Source organism: Meleagris gallopavo, chromosome 3 (genome assembly GCF_905368555.1).
Source record: "Meleagris gallopavo chromosome 3, MGAL_WU_HG_1.1, whole genome shotgun sequence".
Classification (NCBI taxonomy): Eukaryota; Metazoa; Chordata; class Aves; order Galliformes; family Phasianidae; genus Meleagris; species Meleagris gallopavo.
Genome location: NC_139406.1, coordinates 27,219,745 through 27,231,980, shown reverse-complemented (window position 1 = coordinate 27,231,980; position 12,236 = coordinate 27,219,745). Strand labels below are relative to the sequence as shown.

The 12,236-nt window shown below is 38.4% G+C and overlaps 1 protein-coding gene across 7 annotated transcripts in view; it reads left to right on the top strand.

Annotated features, from left to right (window-relative positions):
• Nucleotides 1-11,601, top strand: part of COBL (cordon-bleu WH2 repeat protein) — a 160,343-nt gene extending 148,742 nt beyond the window's left edge. For all 7 annotated transcript variants that reach the window (XM_085220502.1, XM_085220501.1, XM_085220504.1 and 4 more), the window contains 4 exons: nucleotides 191-2,208; nucleotides 2,826-2,945; nucleotides 5,090-5,341; nucleotides 10,280-11,601. In XM_085220502.1, coding sequence (XP_085076628.1) covers nucleotides 191-2,208; nucleotides 2,826-2,945; nucleotides 5,090-5,341; nucleotides 10,280-10,297 — 2,408 coding nt within the window. In that variant the 3' untranslated portion in view covers nucleotides 10,298-11,601. The remainder of the gene's footprint in view (nucleotides 1-190; nucleotides 2,209-2,825; nucleotides 2,946-5,089; nucleotides 5,342-10,279) is intronic.
• The last annotated feature ends 635 nt before the right edge of the window (nucleotides 11,602-12,236 follow it).

The window sequence follows — 12,236 nt, the reverse complement described above, 5'->3', positions numbered from 1 at the left end:
TGATCCTAATCAGCAACCAGACAATAAAAAGGACTCAGATCTCTCCTTTTTTGTAATATAAATGTATTCCTGCTAGTTTTAGGGGAACTAAAATATCTGATCTGGGTATGTTTGTGTCAGCTGTTTGTGTAATTTAAAGTCATATTGCCTAAATATTGCCTGAATATAATATACTACATGTGTTTTACAGCAATGGATGTTTTAAGTAACTCTGACTCTGAGCACATGAGTGAAGTGTTGAACCCACATACAAGAAAAGTTGAGGTCCTCCATGATGTTGCTGGTTCTGTTCCAGTAACAGTCATAGATGATGCTCCAGAAGTTACCATCTATAATTCAGCTGGAAACCAAGAGACAAGGAGTTCAGGGAATTTATCAGCTGACTCTGTTAATATGGGAAACTTTACAAATAGAAACAACAATGCAGGTTCCTTTGATAAGGGACATGCCGATGGTGAAGCTGTATGTATACCCAAGTACCTAATACATCAGCAGCCATCTGATGATGAGTTCAGTCACTTACCCGTGGAACAGAGGAGGGATATGTTTGAATCTCTCACATCCTCCTTTGAAAAAAGAAGTGAAAAGAATGTAAAAGTAGAAGCTCCGCCTAGACATGTTATGAAGTCTGAGGAGTGTAAATCAAAGCTGACTTCATCTCACTCCAAGACTGCAACTGAAATCAATACAGCAAAAGAGAAAGTAAATCCATTTAATGAATATAGTAAGAGGGAGAGACCTCTGAAAAAAAGTAAGTCAGAACTAGAAATCAAACGGCCACCTGCAAAAAAAATTGAAGTAGAAGAAGTTCCATCAACACCTCCGTGGTGTCATCGTGCCCAGAAATTGGAAGCAAATTATGAACCCAAAATGGGTTTGACGACCTTCAAAGTTGTCCCTCCCAAACCTGAAGTAAAAAATTTTGATAGAGGACTTTCGATCTCAACTGGTGCTATTAAGATCGATGAACTAGGCAACCTTATCAACCCAAAGCCTGTTGTCAGTAAGAACATACCAGGTTCCTCTGCTGGTGAAAGTGAGGAGATTCCTCTTGGGAAAGTGAAGGCATTCTGGAGGTCAAGTTCTGTGGAAAAACAAGGTGATGACTCTGCTGAGCATCTTGCTAAAAAGCCAGCAGTTACCACAAACTCTAAATCCTTTGTTACAAAGCAAGAATGCAAACCCGTCTGTCCTGCAGCTTCAAAACCTGTACCACCACAAACTGTTATTTCCCAGGTAGGTGAAAAACAGTCTGAGAATGAGAAGACCAAACCACCTCTTCCAGTTACACAGTCTCAGGTAAAACCATTAGTGGTCCCAGCCATTAATAAGGACAAGCCAGAGCTTCCATTTCTAAAGCCTCACAGGAGAACTTCTAGTCAGTATGTGGCCTCTGCCATTGCAAAACACATCAACCTACCTACCTTTAAGTCTGATTCTACAGATTTTCATGAGAAAGATGAAAATAAGCATGGGACAGGAGAGGTTAAAACTGAAGCTGATGTTTCCCCCAAAAGGTGTATTATTGTGGCCAAGTACAGCCCTGTGGAAACAGAATCAGCAGAAACAAGAGAAAAAAATTCAAGTATTTTTACTTGTAGTCAAAAAGCATCCCACAGATTCGCACCTGGTGATAATTCTGGCACGGAAAACAAAGTAGTGAACATCAGGGCACCGAGTCAAGCAACTCCTGCTAGTTTCTATAAAAAGAATGCCAGTGTCCCACTTAGTAAATCCTCTTCAAAGGATAACAACAAAGCAGAAGATGATCACAGTTTAAACAGCAAACAAGGTACAGCAGAGAAAAAGATGCATCTTTTGTTTGACCAGAAATGTGAGACTTTGCCCCGTAGTAATTCAGCCTCCTCTCTCAAGTCACCTGAGCTCCAAGGAGCCTCACCTTCTTTCAGCTCATCTTTGCGCATTACTAAATGGCCTCCTGCTGACAGCATGCAAGTTAGTTCCCTGAAAGCATCGCCCGAGTTCAATGGTGTGACAGCAAAGGCAGAATCAGAACAGAATGACAGACCTGATGATTCGGCTGCTAATGCTGTCGGTGAATTGGATGTTAACGTGCAGACTAATATCTTCGGACCAAAGAAGAAGTTCAAACCTGTTGTCCAAAAACCAATTCCAAAAGATACATCGCTGCACAGTGCCCTAATGGAAGCTATTCAAACAGGAGGGGGAAAAGAAAAACTCAGAAAGGTAAAGTGGAGATTTTATTTAGCCTGTTCAGGTTGCAGAAACCTGTAGGCAGACACCAGAGGTTTTATAACTGGTACATCTGCAAGGAAGCTGCAGCACACATGGCACTTGAAAAATTTATAGTGGCAAAGTGCAGACCACGCCAGTGGTTATTCTGCACGTCTTGTATGTTACACAACACCATTCCTGCTGCCCTAGCTAAAAGAGGCAAAGGGAGAGAGAAACAACATGAAGGAGAGGTAATTGAGGTTAGCCAGGGAGCCTCGCCTGCATTTCAGTGTGTTATGTAAAAAAGGAACACACAGCATGCAGAAAACTTGTAAACACCTGCAGAAGAAAGAAGACCCCAGTTGTTGTTAGTAGACAATACCAGTTAGCCACTGATTTTATGCTCAAGGGATATGAGGCTGCATCTCTGTGTGTGGCGTTGGTAACTGGGACCTACATGTATCCTTACATTCGGTGTGAGCTCAGGTTATAAAAGCAGGCACGTAAGCAGACAGGCTGAGTAGTCCCCATAGCTTGCATTCCAGTGCAAGAGCTAAAAGTATTTCTAATAACATTTCCAAAATATCTCTATGTAAATGTCTAATAACAGTATTCTTTTCATAATCTAGGTTTCAGACAGCGCGCTAAATGGCAATCACAAGAAACCCTCATACAGCGAGCCAGAGAATGAGCGGTCAGCCCTACTAGCAGCAATTAGAGGTCACAGTGGCACTTCCAAGCTGAAAAAAGTAAGAAATCAACATGATAAATGATCTTCTAAGTGTGGTCTGTTCCTATTGAATGTTTCAAATAAACCTAGAGAAAATGCAAACTACGAGTTGTGTTGGAAAGAGAAGAGTATAGGGGGAAAGTTTTATGATGCAAGACCAGGTCTGACTTAGACAGATAGCAGAGAGGGTCACATTCCACCCTCTGCTATAGAACTTAGCACTACCTCAACTGGCGTGCTTTCAACTGAGAAAGAAGTGGAGAAATAATCCAAATGGATTATTGGGAATGTACACAGGAAATATCAAACGTTTATCGCTTTCACATTTTAGGTGTTGTTTTTTGTATGTTAGGGGAATGCAGTTAATATATTTGCATTACCTTCTATATACATCTAGTTCCAGTTACCTCATAACACTAGGACTTTTTCATGCATGCTGTTTATCTGTTAACTTAACTGATGCATGCAAGTTGTATGCAAGTAATTGATGGAAAATTTCAAACACTTTTACTACAGCAGAATGTTTCCTCCTATCTGAAAGATTTACCTAATCATTAAAGCATCTCTTATCCCCAGTAGCCAAAGCCTGCATTGTTCTGTGCTCAGATTTCACTCAGTTACTAATCCAGCCAAGGACTTGTATTTGGCAGGGAGGGTCCCATTTCCCTCATGCAATGACTAAGACCATTAGTACATATCCAGAGAGCTGGCACTAGGTAGAAAGTCTCCCTTGTCTCTGTTTGGGAATTATTTCCTCCCTCAGAGTAGTTCTGAATATCTTACTGCCCTTGTTTCAGTTAGGATGCAGCTCTCCTTTAACTTGGGAGCAGAACGTGCGGTGCTGCAGTCACCTTTGTGCACATGAGTGCGCTCTGCGTTCATTAGGAATAAATGCAGATCTATGTGAAAGAGGCTTTGACAGTGAAATGGTGTTGTATTGCCGCAGAGACTTTTTAGGATACTTTCTTCCTGCAGAGAAGATTTTGCCATCGTTTTAAAGGAAGTTGCCTAGAAACCATGTGCTTCTTTTTCACAGTGTCACCTGTGCTAGATGAAGTACCATGTTTGTATGTGTACAGGGCGGGGTATAGATGTACTGTGATTAAAGGGCTGTCCCTTCTATGACATCTCAAATGTTCTTATCTTAACTGACATGACATTATTACCATATATTTGTGTATATGTATGTATGAAGTAACAGAACATAGGGGCTTTCTGAGTTTGGATTATTTGATGAGAGATGAGTCCTTTTTTACTAGAGAAGAGCTGTGCCTCAATTTCATGGAAACAGAACGTTAATGCATCTACTTGAAAACCTCCTGTTTGGCACATGGTACTGAATTTCCTAATAATTGCCAAACTGTTATAATTACTAATAACGTATTGTGATTATTATTAATAATGTTGTTAGTGGAAAAAATATTTGTTGAGGCAGTTGCTTAGTCTAAAAGATTGCCTCCTTGCCTACATTATTTAAACTAGAACAAGTTTCCAGATAAGTAATTCGTGCTGGAATTTTAGGTTCAGAAATTCTACAGAAAGACACTTGGAAGAGTAATCTATTGAGTTTTTATTTTTTTTTTCCTCAGTGCTTTCACATAACTCTCTTGTACTACCTTTTTTTTTTTCTTTTTTTTTTTTTTTTCCTCATTGTGAGTTGAAACTTTAATATTATTTTTTCACTGAAGCCAGGTCTGAAAGCTTCAAATCCAGAAGAGCATCTCTGTCATTTGAGATTATTTCTATGCACGCCAGAATGTGAAAAGTAACAAGATTCCTGGGTGGCTGCAGCAGCCTTAATATATCTTCGTGATTCCAAAACCCCTTGTGGTTCTTAGCAAATGAATTCCAAGTCCAACTCTCTGTCTGTTACCTTAAATGCCAAAAAGAGTTACAGGATGCTGGAGCTTGTGGTAAATAAAGATTGAGTTTCTGAGTCAGAGTCAATGCCAAATCCTTGATGCTTGTAATCAGCCCAGCTGAGTGATGTGAGTGAGTAGTAACAGATGTTCAACTTCATGAGCAAACAAAAGCTCTACGTGTTTTATGTCATTCAAGCAAAGTGAAATTAGGGTACTGAAATTAAAGTGCATCAAATGTCAAGTAATTACAGTTTAGTCATGCTTGGTATTAACTGTCTCCTTTCAACTGCATCACGAACAGATCTCCTCATTGGCCTCCGAAGAGCTCCAGAGTTTTAGGAATGCAGAACTGTCTTTACCAAAAGCAGAAGACCCTCAAGAAGAACAGCTCTGTATTCCACCTGCCCCTGCCCAGCCACCGCCACCGCCTCCCCCTCAGCTGTCAACAGCGACTTTTAAATTCTCTGCCACGACTACAGGTGACCCTGGAGAGGCAAGGCGAGCCCTGATGGAGGCCATTCGCTCTGGTGCTGGAGCAGCAAAGTTAAAAAAGGTAAATGCACTTTTATATTTCCTTGTGGATGAAAAAACTTGGTCTTTCTTGGTCTTGGAAGCTGTTTATAAGTTGTTCTAGCCACGCATTTCATTCCGCCATCAGAAGAGCTATGCATTCAGTGTTTTCTCTGAGTTGAAGACTGAGAGTGTTTTTCAAACCTTTGAACAGGTATTAAAATGCACTGTTAATGCTAAAACATGCCTGTGTTTATACACAACCATATGAACCACATGAGCAGCCAATTCTTTTTAAAGAGCATGAATATCACTTCAGAAAGTATTTCCATGCTCTTTTCTGTTGTTGTGAATATGAGATAATACTGCATGTCCTTCAGACTAGGAGAATTTTAAAAAGATCAGATATGAGACCCTAACGCGAATGTAGAGGTAAATATTCTGTCCTTACGTCATTTATGTGTACGTTTTGATTTCCATAGGATCTGTCAGTAAAACCTGTGGGTTCCTTTTAGTATCAATCTGAACTTTATTAATTGGATGCCTGTATGTATCAGTTCTGTGGTCCATCATGGGTTAGTCTACTCCCAGATGGCTAAATTATCTGTTGCTCTGGTGTAATTTTTTGACATAAGTTCATATACCTCTTCGACCAAAATTTGCTCTTCCTAATCTTGAGTTATAGTATATTTCTGAGTGAGGAGAAGTAGATCAGTTGTTCTCAGTGGAGTTATCTCAATATCATACTGCAGTATCAAAGAATGGACTTTGATCCACAGACTTTAGGGAATGCACTGAAACAGATGCCGTTTTCCCAGCACATAATTTGGCTAATGACAACCAGAAGTGTGTAAATATACTTCAACCTTGCTCACTTGTCCACTTCAAATAATTCAGAAAATGTGATCAAATTTTAACAATAAGAAGTCTATCTAAAGAAATCTTATTTCTGATGAATGAGAAATTCCACAGAATCATCCAAATAAGTATACGTTCATTTTACTTTCATTGAAGTTCACATCAGCATGCAAACAGAAGTCTGAATGTGCAGTTATTTTCTATGTGAAAAGATGTATTGATATTATGCATAGTAGTAGAAGATGACAAATTATGAAGAATTGCTACTCTAGATCAGGCCTTTGATTCCATACTTCAATAGCTTACAGAAAAAAAAAAAAAGGAAATTAGGACATTCAAGAACACTTCATGCTGTTGTTTGATTTCTGGATCCTTCCAAATTCCTGGTTCATCCAACTGCGTAAGACTCTGAGGGAACCCATACCGCTACTCATTTAAACAGGCCTTTGTTATATCCCTGGGGATTTATTTTGAAACAGTTGGATGACCTTTGCAGACCATGAAAGTGATCTAGATATACTGACGTATTCTACTAAATACTGTGCCTGTCTTTTTCTGTTTTCAAGACAGAGTATTTTTTTTGTAGTTTTGACATTGAGGTAACAGAAGAGTGCATCTCTTATTGGGTAGATCTTTTATGAAAATAAAAGAGAGAGCATTTTGTACAAAACAAAGTAAGGTGGTCTTATTATTGTGCTGTCCTTCATGTATTGGATATGCAAGCTAAGTCCTGTATATGCTAAAGGCATTGTATCACTTTGACATCTGAAATTTCATGCCCTTGATCAGTGATAAAAGTAAAATTCAGATTTCTCAAAGAGCTTGTATCCACTGTGTATTAAAATCTCTCCTAGCTTGCAGTGTTAAGTGAGAACTGAAATCTGATCTTTTCCTTGCAGTAAGGCAATTTGTGATAGCAAAAGTTGAATTGGTAGAAGCCTGTGTCTGCATATCAGGGTTTTCTTTTCTTCCTTCATAGCTGAAGAATATATCTCCAAGGAGCACTAAGAGCACTAAGTTGTTGACAGAGGGTGGCTGGCAGGTAGTTTTGCACCAGGACTGAGGAAGCTTTTTTCTGTGTTCAGCCTTACGTGTCCATTATCTCTGATGCCATAATTTGGAGCTATGAGTACAGGGCCATTTTTGGCTTTGCTTTCTAGAAGGTTTTGGTTTCAGCAGCTAGGCAGCAGACTTGGTCATTCCATTCTGTAATTACGTCTGTTTCTCCTTCAATGTCTTCTTGAAATTTTATAGAACATGGCCTTCTGATGGTGAGGTCATTCATTTAGCTAATATTGTGGGGGAACTGAGGCAAAGACCTGTGTTGCTTAGTTATATATGACTCATTTTGGCCTTATTTATAAGGAGTTATTTGCAGTGGAAGTAGATCAAACAGAGCTGTCAGAGGAACTAAACATAAAAAGCAACCAATTGCATAGATAAGGAGCATCCCAACAAAAATTTGAGCTCTATTAATATCTGTGAAAAGGCAACTCCTCCACTCCACCCTTGATTACACAGCTGTTTGCTAAAGTCATGAACTTTAAGGTTAAAAGATCCACTGTGCAGGAAGGGAGGAGAGAAATTGCTGTAGGCTGACCTTGCCTTGCTCAAAGACAGAGTCTGCGCCACATCGGCTGTAATTGGGTCACCCAAAACAAACCAGAGCAAAAATAGGTACTTGAGGAAAATGCCAAGTGTGGATAAGACAGTATGTGCATAGGTTCCCTGTCCATTCCTTAATTGATTTCTTGGAGTACTTTGCCTGCTTTGGCTAATAAATCATACTTTGTTTTGGAGAAATGGATTCTGTTTTATTGCACACTGTTGCTGTCCACAGAGTCCCAAAGGAAAATTCTTGTGGATGCCAAACCCAGTTGGGCCTCCGCAGGAAAATGGTTCATCCCAATGCAGTGCAGTTCAGAGAGATGCCAAAAAGGGGGATAGATTTCATATCCTACCCAAACATCTTCACCTTCATTCTGTGCTATTGAAAGGTGATGAAATTACCAAGCTGGAAAAGACCTTACAAGATGCAGGAAGTAACCTTTTTCTTCAATTTCCAAAATAGCCAAAATGTTACTTGCTTAGCACACCCAAAGTGCAATAGCAAATCATGGAGATGGCATGAAGCAAAGACAGAAACCAGGATGGCTGACGTGGTGCTTTTGGCTGTTAGTTGACTTCATAAGTAAAGGGGTCTCACTAGCAAGGAGCCTGCTTTCTAGCCATGCAGTCTGGCTCCTGTACAAAGGATGATCAGTTGATCTGGGAAATAAACAACTGATCTGAGACCAAATTTTGGCTAATTCTATTAGTCAGATCATAGAGCTATGCCATCTGAGTTTCTGTTGTTAAATATGAACTAGTGTTTTCCTTAATCATACAAAGGAACGTTTCTCATAGTTTCATACAATTAAAATCCTTCTGATTAGTTTTTACACTTTTTATTTCTGTCTTAGAAAATGCAACATAATCTGGGTAGATTTCTGCAATTCCTTATGACATTACATGTATACTTTTGTCTGTGTAACCTGCCTTGGGATTTACTGTGATTATCTGTGGAAAAAAACACAACTACACATGCAAATAACCTGTTAGATGTCTAGCTGTAGGTATAGTTGCAGCACAACCCCATGCAGGATGAAAAATTTTACCCAACAAGGAGAAGTTACAAAAGTTGCTCATGCTACATTATACCATGTACTCAGAGTTGAGGGATTTGGAAGAAATACTGCAGGAGAATGTGCCTTCACAATGTGGAAAAGGCTTTGCTTGTGGAAAAATTATTTCTGTAAACCACCTTTTAATAGGACATGCAAGAGGTATTCTACAGACTTCACATTTTCCAGTAACAATAAGAGCCATGCAATTTTAAGCAATCTTATATTAATAATACAAATTTGGCTCAATCGCAGTATCTGCAAGCAGTCATTCTATTGGCACTGGCATTTAGTCACATGAACTCTTGATACGTGCAGTATATCACTCTGTTGGCAATCGAAGGAGCCAGGTAAGGTAATTACTGCACCCATTACAGTAGATCTGTGGTGTATGCTGGGATAATTTGAAGTTGGTTGCCGATGAGTAATACATCGATCTGAATTATGGCCCATTTAGTGTCTTCTAGGAAGTGTGGCCTAGTTCTATACCTCTGTGTCTGGCACTGGATTATTTTCCTCTTATAATAATAATCTGTGTCTGTGGGTGCAATGACAGAAATTACAGACTCAAAGCCATGGTTGATGTTGGCACTGCTATGCTGGAAATGGAGTGGGAGGCCCCACTAAAAGGTTGGCCAAGCTTGATATACAGGTAGTCAAATGAGCACAGAAAGTGATTCTCATTCCCATGCATAGTGAGAGACAGACATTTGCATGCTGCTACTTCATTTGAATTCAAAGATTAAATTTTATTTGAGCTATTCATCTTTATGAGAATTTGTACCATGGCCTATTTTTTTTCCCTATGAATAAAGCTTCTGCCGTGGACACTAAGGCCAAAAGTGGAGGATTGAAACTTAATCAAATACATTATTCCTGTTTAGCTTCTGCGATCCCCTTAATGTATATTTCTCTGATAGAATCAAAGCCAAGTAACTTTGATTTTGGAAGAGTACACTGGCATTAAAATTAAGCAAATGCGTCGATGACCTGAGGACTAGGAAGGAAGATAAGCATTTGTTTAAGGATTTTCCTGCATCAAAGCCTATAAAAGTTTCTGTCATTCAATCAGGAAGCCAAGTACTCATCAGTTGATTTATATGACCAGTGACAGCTATCCGATACTGCACAGCTTTTGACTGTCAGATACTGCGTACTCACAGCCAGATCTCTGTTCATCCACAAAATGAAGGAAGTTTATAGAAAAATATGTTGTCAACTTTCATGTAATAATGTTACTGCAACTACGATGTGTACGTATATATGAGGTGTGCGGTTTTAAGGAAGGGTATAAATTTCCTTAGACAAATTGATAAAGCTAGAAAGAAGAACAGATAAGCTTTATGTCTTAAGGAGCTGAAGAAGAAAGTAGGTTTGAAAACAGCCCCATAGGAGAATGTTTGGTTAACGATGAAGGTTTAAAAATATCTTGAATGATCGTGTGCTTTTCTTTGTTATAGGTCCCTCTTCTCGTTTGAATCACATACAAAGAACAAGTAATTGGAAAATCTAACCCCATAAGCACCTATAATCATCATTCAAGTTCTGAAGGGCAAAAAACATCAAGACATTTAGTTTATTCTTTTGTCTACACGCCAAAATAAGTTGTAGTTAATTTTCTTTGTGTTCCTGCATAATGGTTCTAAAGGAAAAATATGTTGCTCTGCTGTAAAGCTTCTGTGCCAAGGAATTGTGTTTTGCCTCTGAATATTTAAGGTTGCCAATAAACTACTCTTGTTGGCAGGTTAATAAGAATATAAACACTGTGCGGTCCTGCGTTCATACTTAATTGTGTTTATGGGCAAAATGAAAAGACTTTGCTAGCTATCTGAAAAGTAATATTCATTTCAAGTTCTTAAGAATATGTAACTGTTTCAAACCATTTACTTCTTATTTGATTTAGAAAGGGCAGTAAATGATCAGGGGGAAAAGGAGAATAAAGATCTGTAGAAAATAATCACAAGGAAAAGGTTGTGGTACATTATGAGGAACGTCAACTGTCATACGTGGAGTCATTGTTGTCTTCTTAAGATTAAGTGAATGTTATATCTTTGGTGGAGCTCTGAGAAAGCAGTCAATCAAGAGTGAATGTGAGACTGTGTCTATTGAAAAGTTACTTATGGGATATGACGTATCAAATACTTGCATGTATAGATATACCGAGCCCTAGTAATGTTCACGGCACTTTAAGAACTGAGACACCTTAAAGAATCTCTATTTGCAACAGACTGTGAGCATTATAAATAAGACTTCAGAGTGCTCCATCGAGGTTCAGGATTTAGAATTCATTCCTGCACTGCAAAAGGAAGTCAAGCTGGTTTGTATTAGAAACCAGGACTTTGTCTCTTGGTCAAGTTGTGGGTAATTTCGCCATTTGCTTCCAGATTGTATGGTTGTTGTATGTTGTCTCATGAATATTTATAAGCAGCATCTTTCTCAAATGTTAACTACTTTGGTAGTTGCTGTTGTACATATTTTGACAATCTTTCATTGAATTGAAATTATTAACTTATAAAGGAGAGATCAAAAATGCTTTTTCGTATTTCCTGTATTGTAATGAAACTGAGGAAGAGGAAGTTTGTACATTTACACTTTTATAATCACAGATCAGAGTGCTGGTAGATTTTTTTTTTTTTTTGAGGCTGAAATTTAAAATGTATAGCTGTGTAATGTTGAAAGCGAGAGAATATTTAGCCATCTGCATTTAATATGACTGTATATTATATATTGTAAAATATTGATGTCTGTTAGTGCCACAAATAAAAATAAAACTAAAACCTTACATGGCTTGAAAGGCTCTTTTTTGCCAACTGCTTTCCATTTACAAAAAGAAATTGGAACTAGAGATGGACTTAAGCAAACCGTTATGCTGTGTTTGATAGCTCTAACAAAAAATGTCTCAAAATGAGAATCAAGATAGCGGTTTTATACATTATGGTATTAATCTGCTGTAGATCCATTTCATCATTAGGGAAACTAATATATTCAGAATTAGGATGCTCTTTTGTGTCCTACATAAAGTAAAATAACTTATCTTGACTGGTTAGCTTTCTTTTACCTTGAAAGTCTTCTCAATGTGCTTTAGATAAGAAATATTAACATAAAAATTGTATTGCAAGAAAGGATGCAGTCGCTAATAGCTTGAATACTGAAAAGGTTGTCCCACCAGTAGCTAAGGCAGCTTCCTTGCGGAGGTGCAGAAGGATATAATACACTGCCATTCTTTTGTTGTTTTTAGTGATGTCTTTTGTTGTTCTTAGTGTTGTCCGAAAGCCCTGCATCTGTAGCTCTTCCTTCTTAATGCCCCTTTCATTTAACAAATTGTATAGATATATACTTTTCAATGTAAGGGATCCAAAACTGGATTTTGAGATAACAAGATACTCTGGTCTTTGAGATTCAAATGTTTCATCTGGC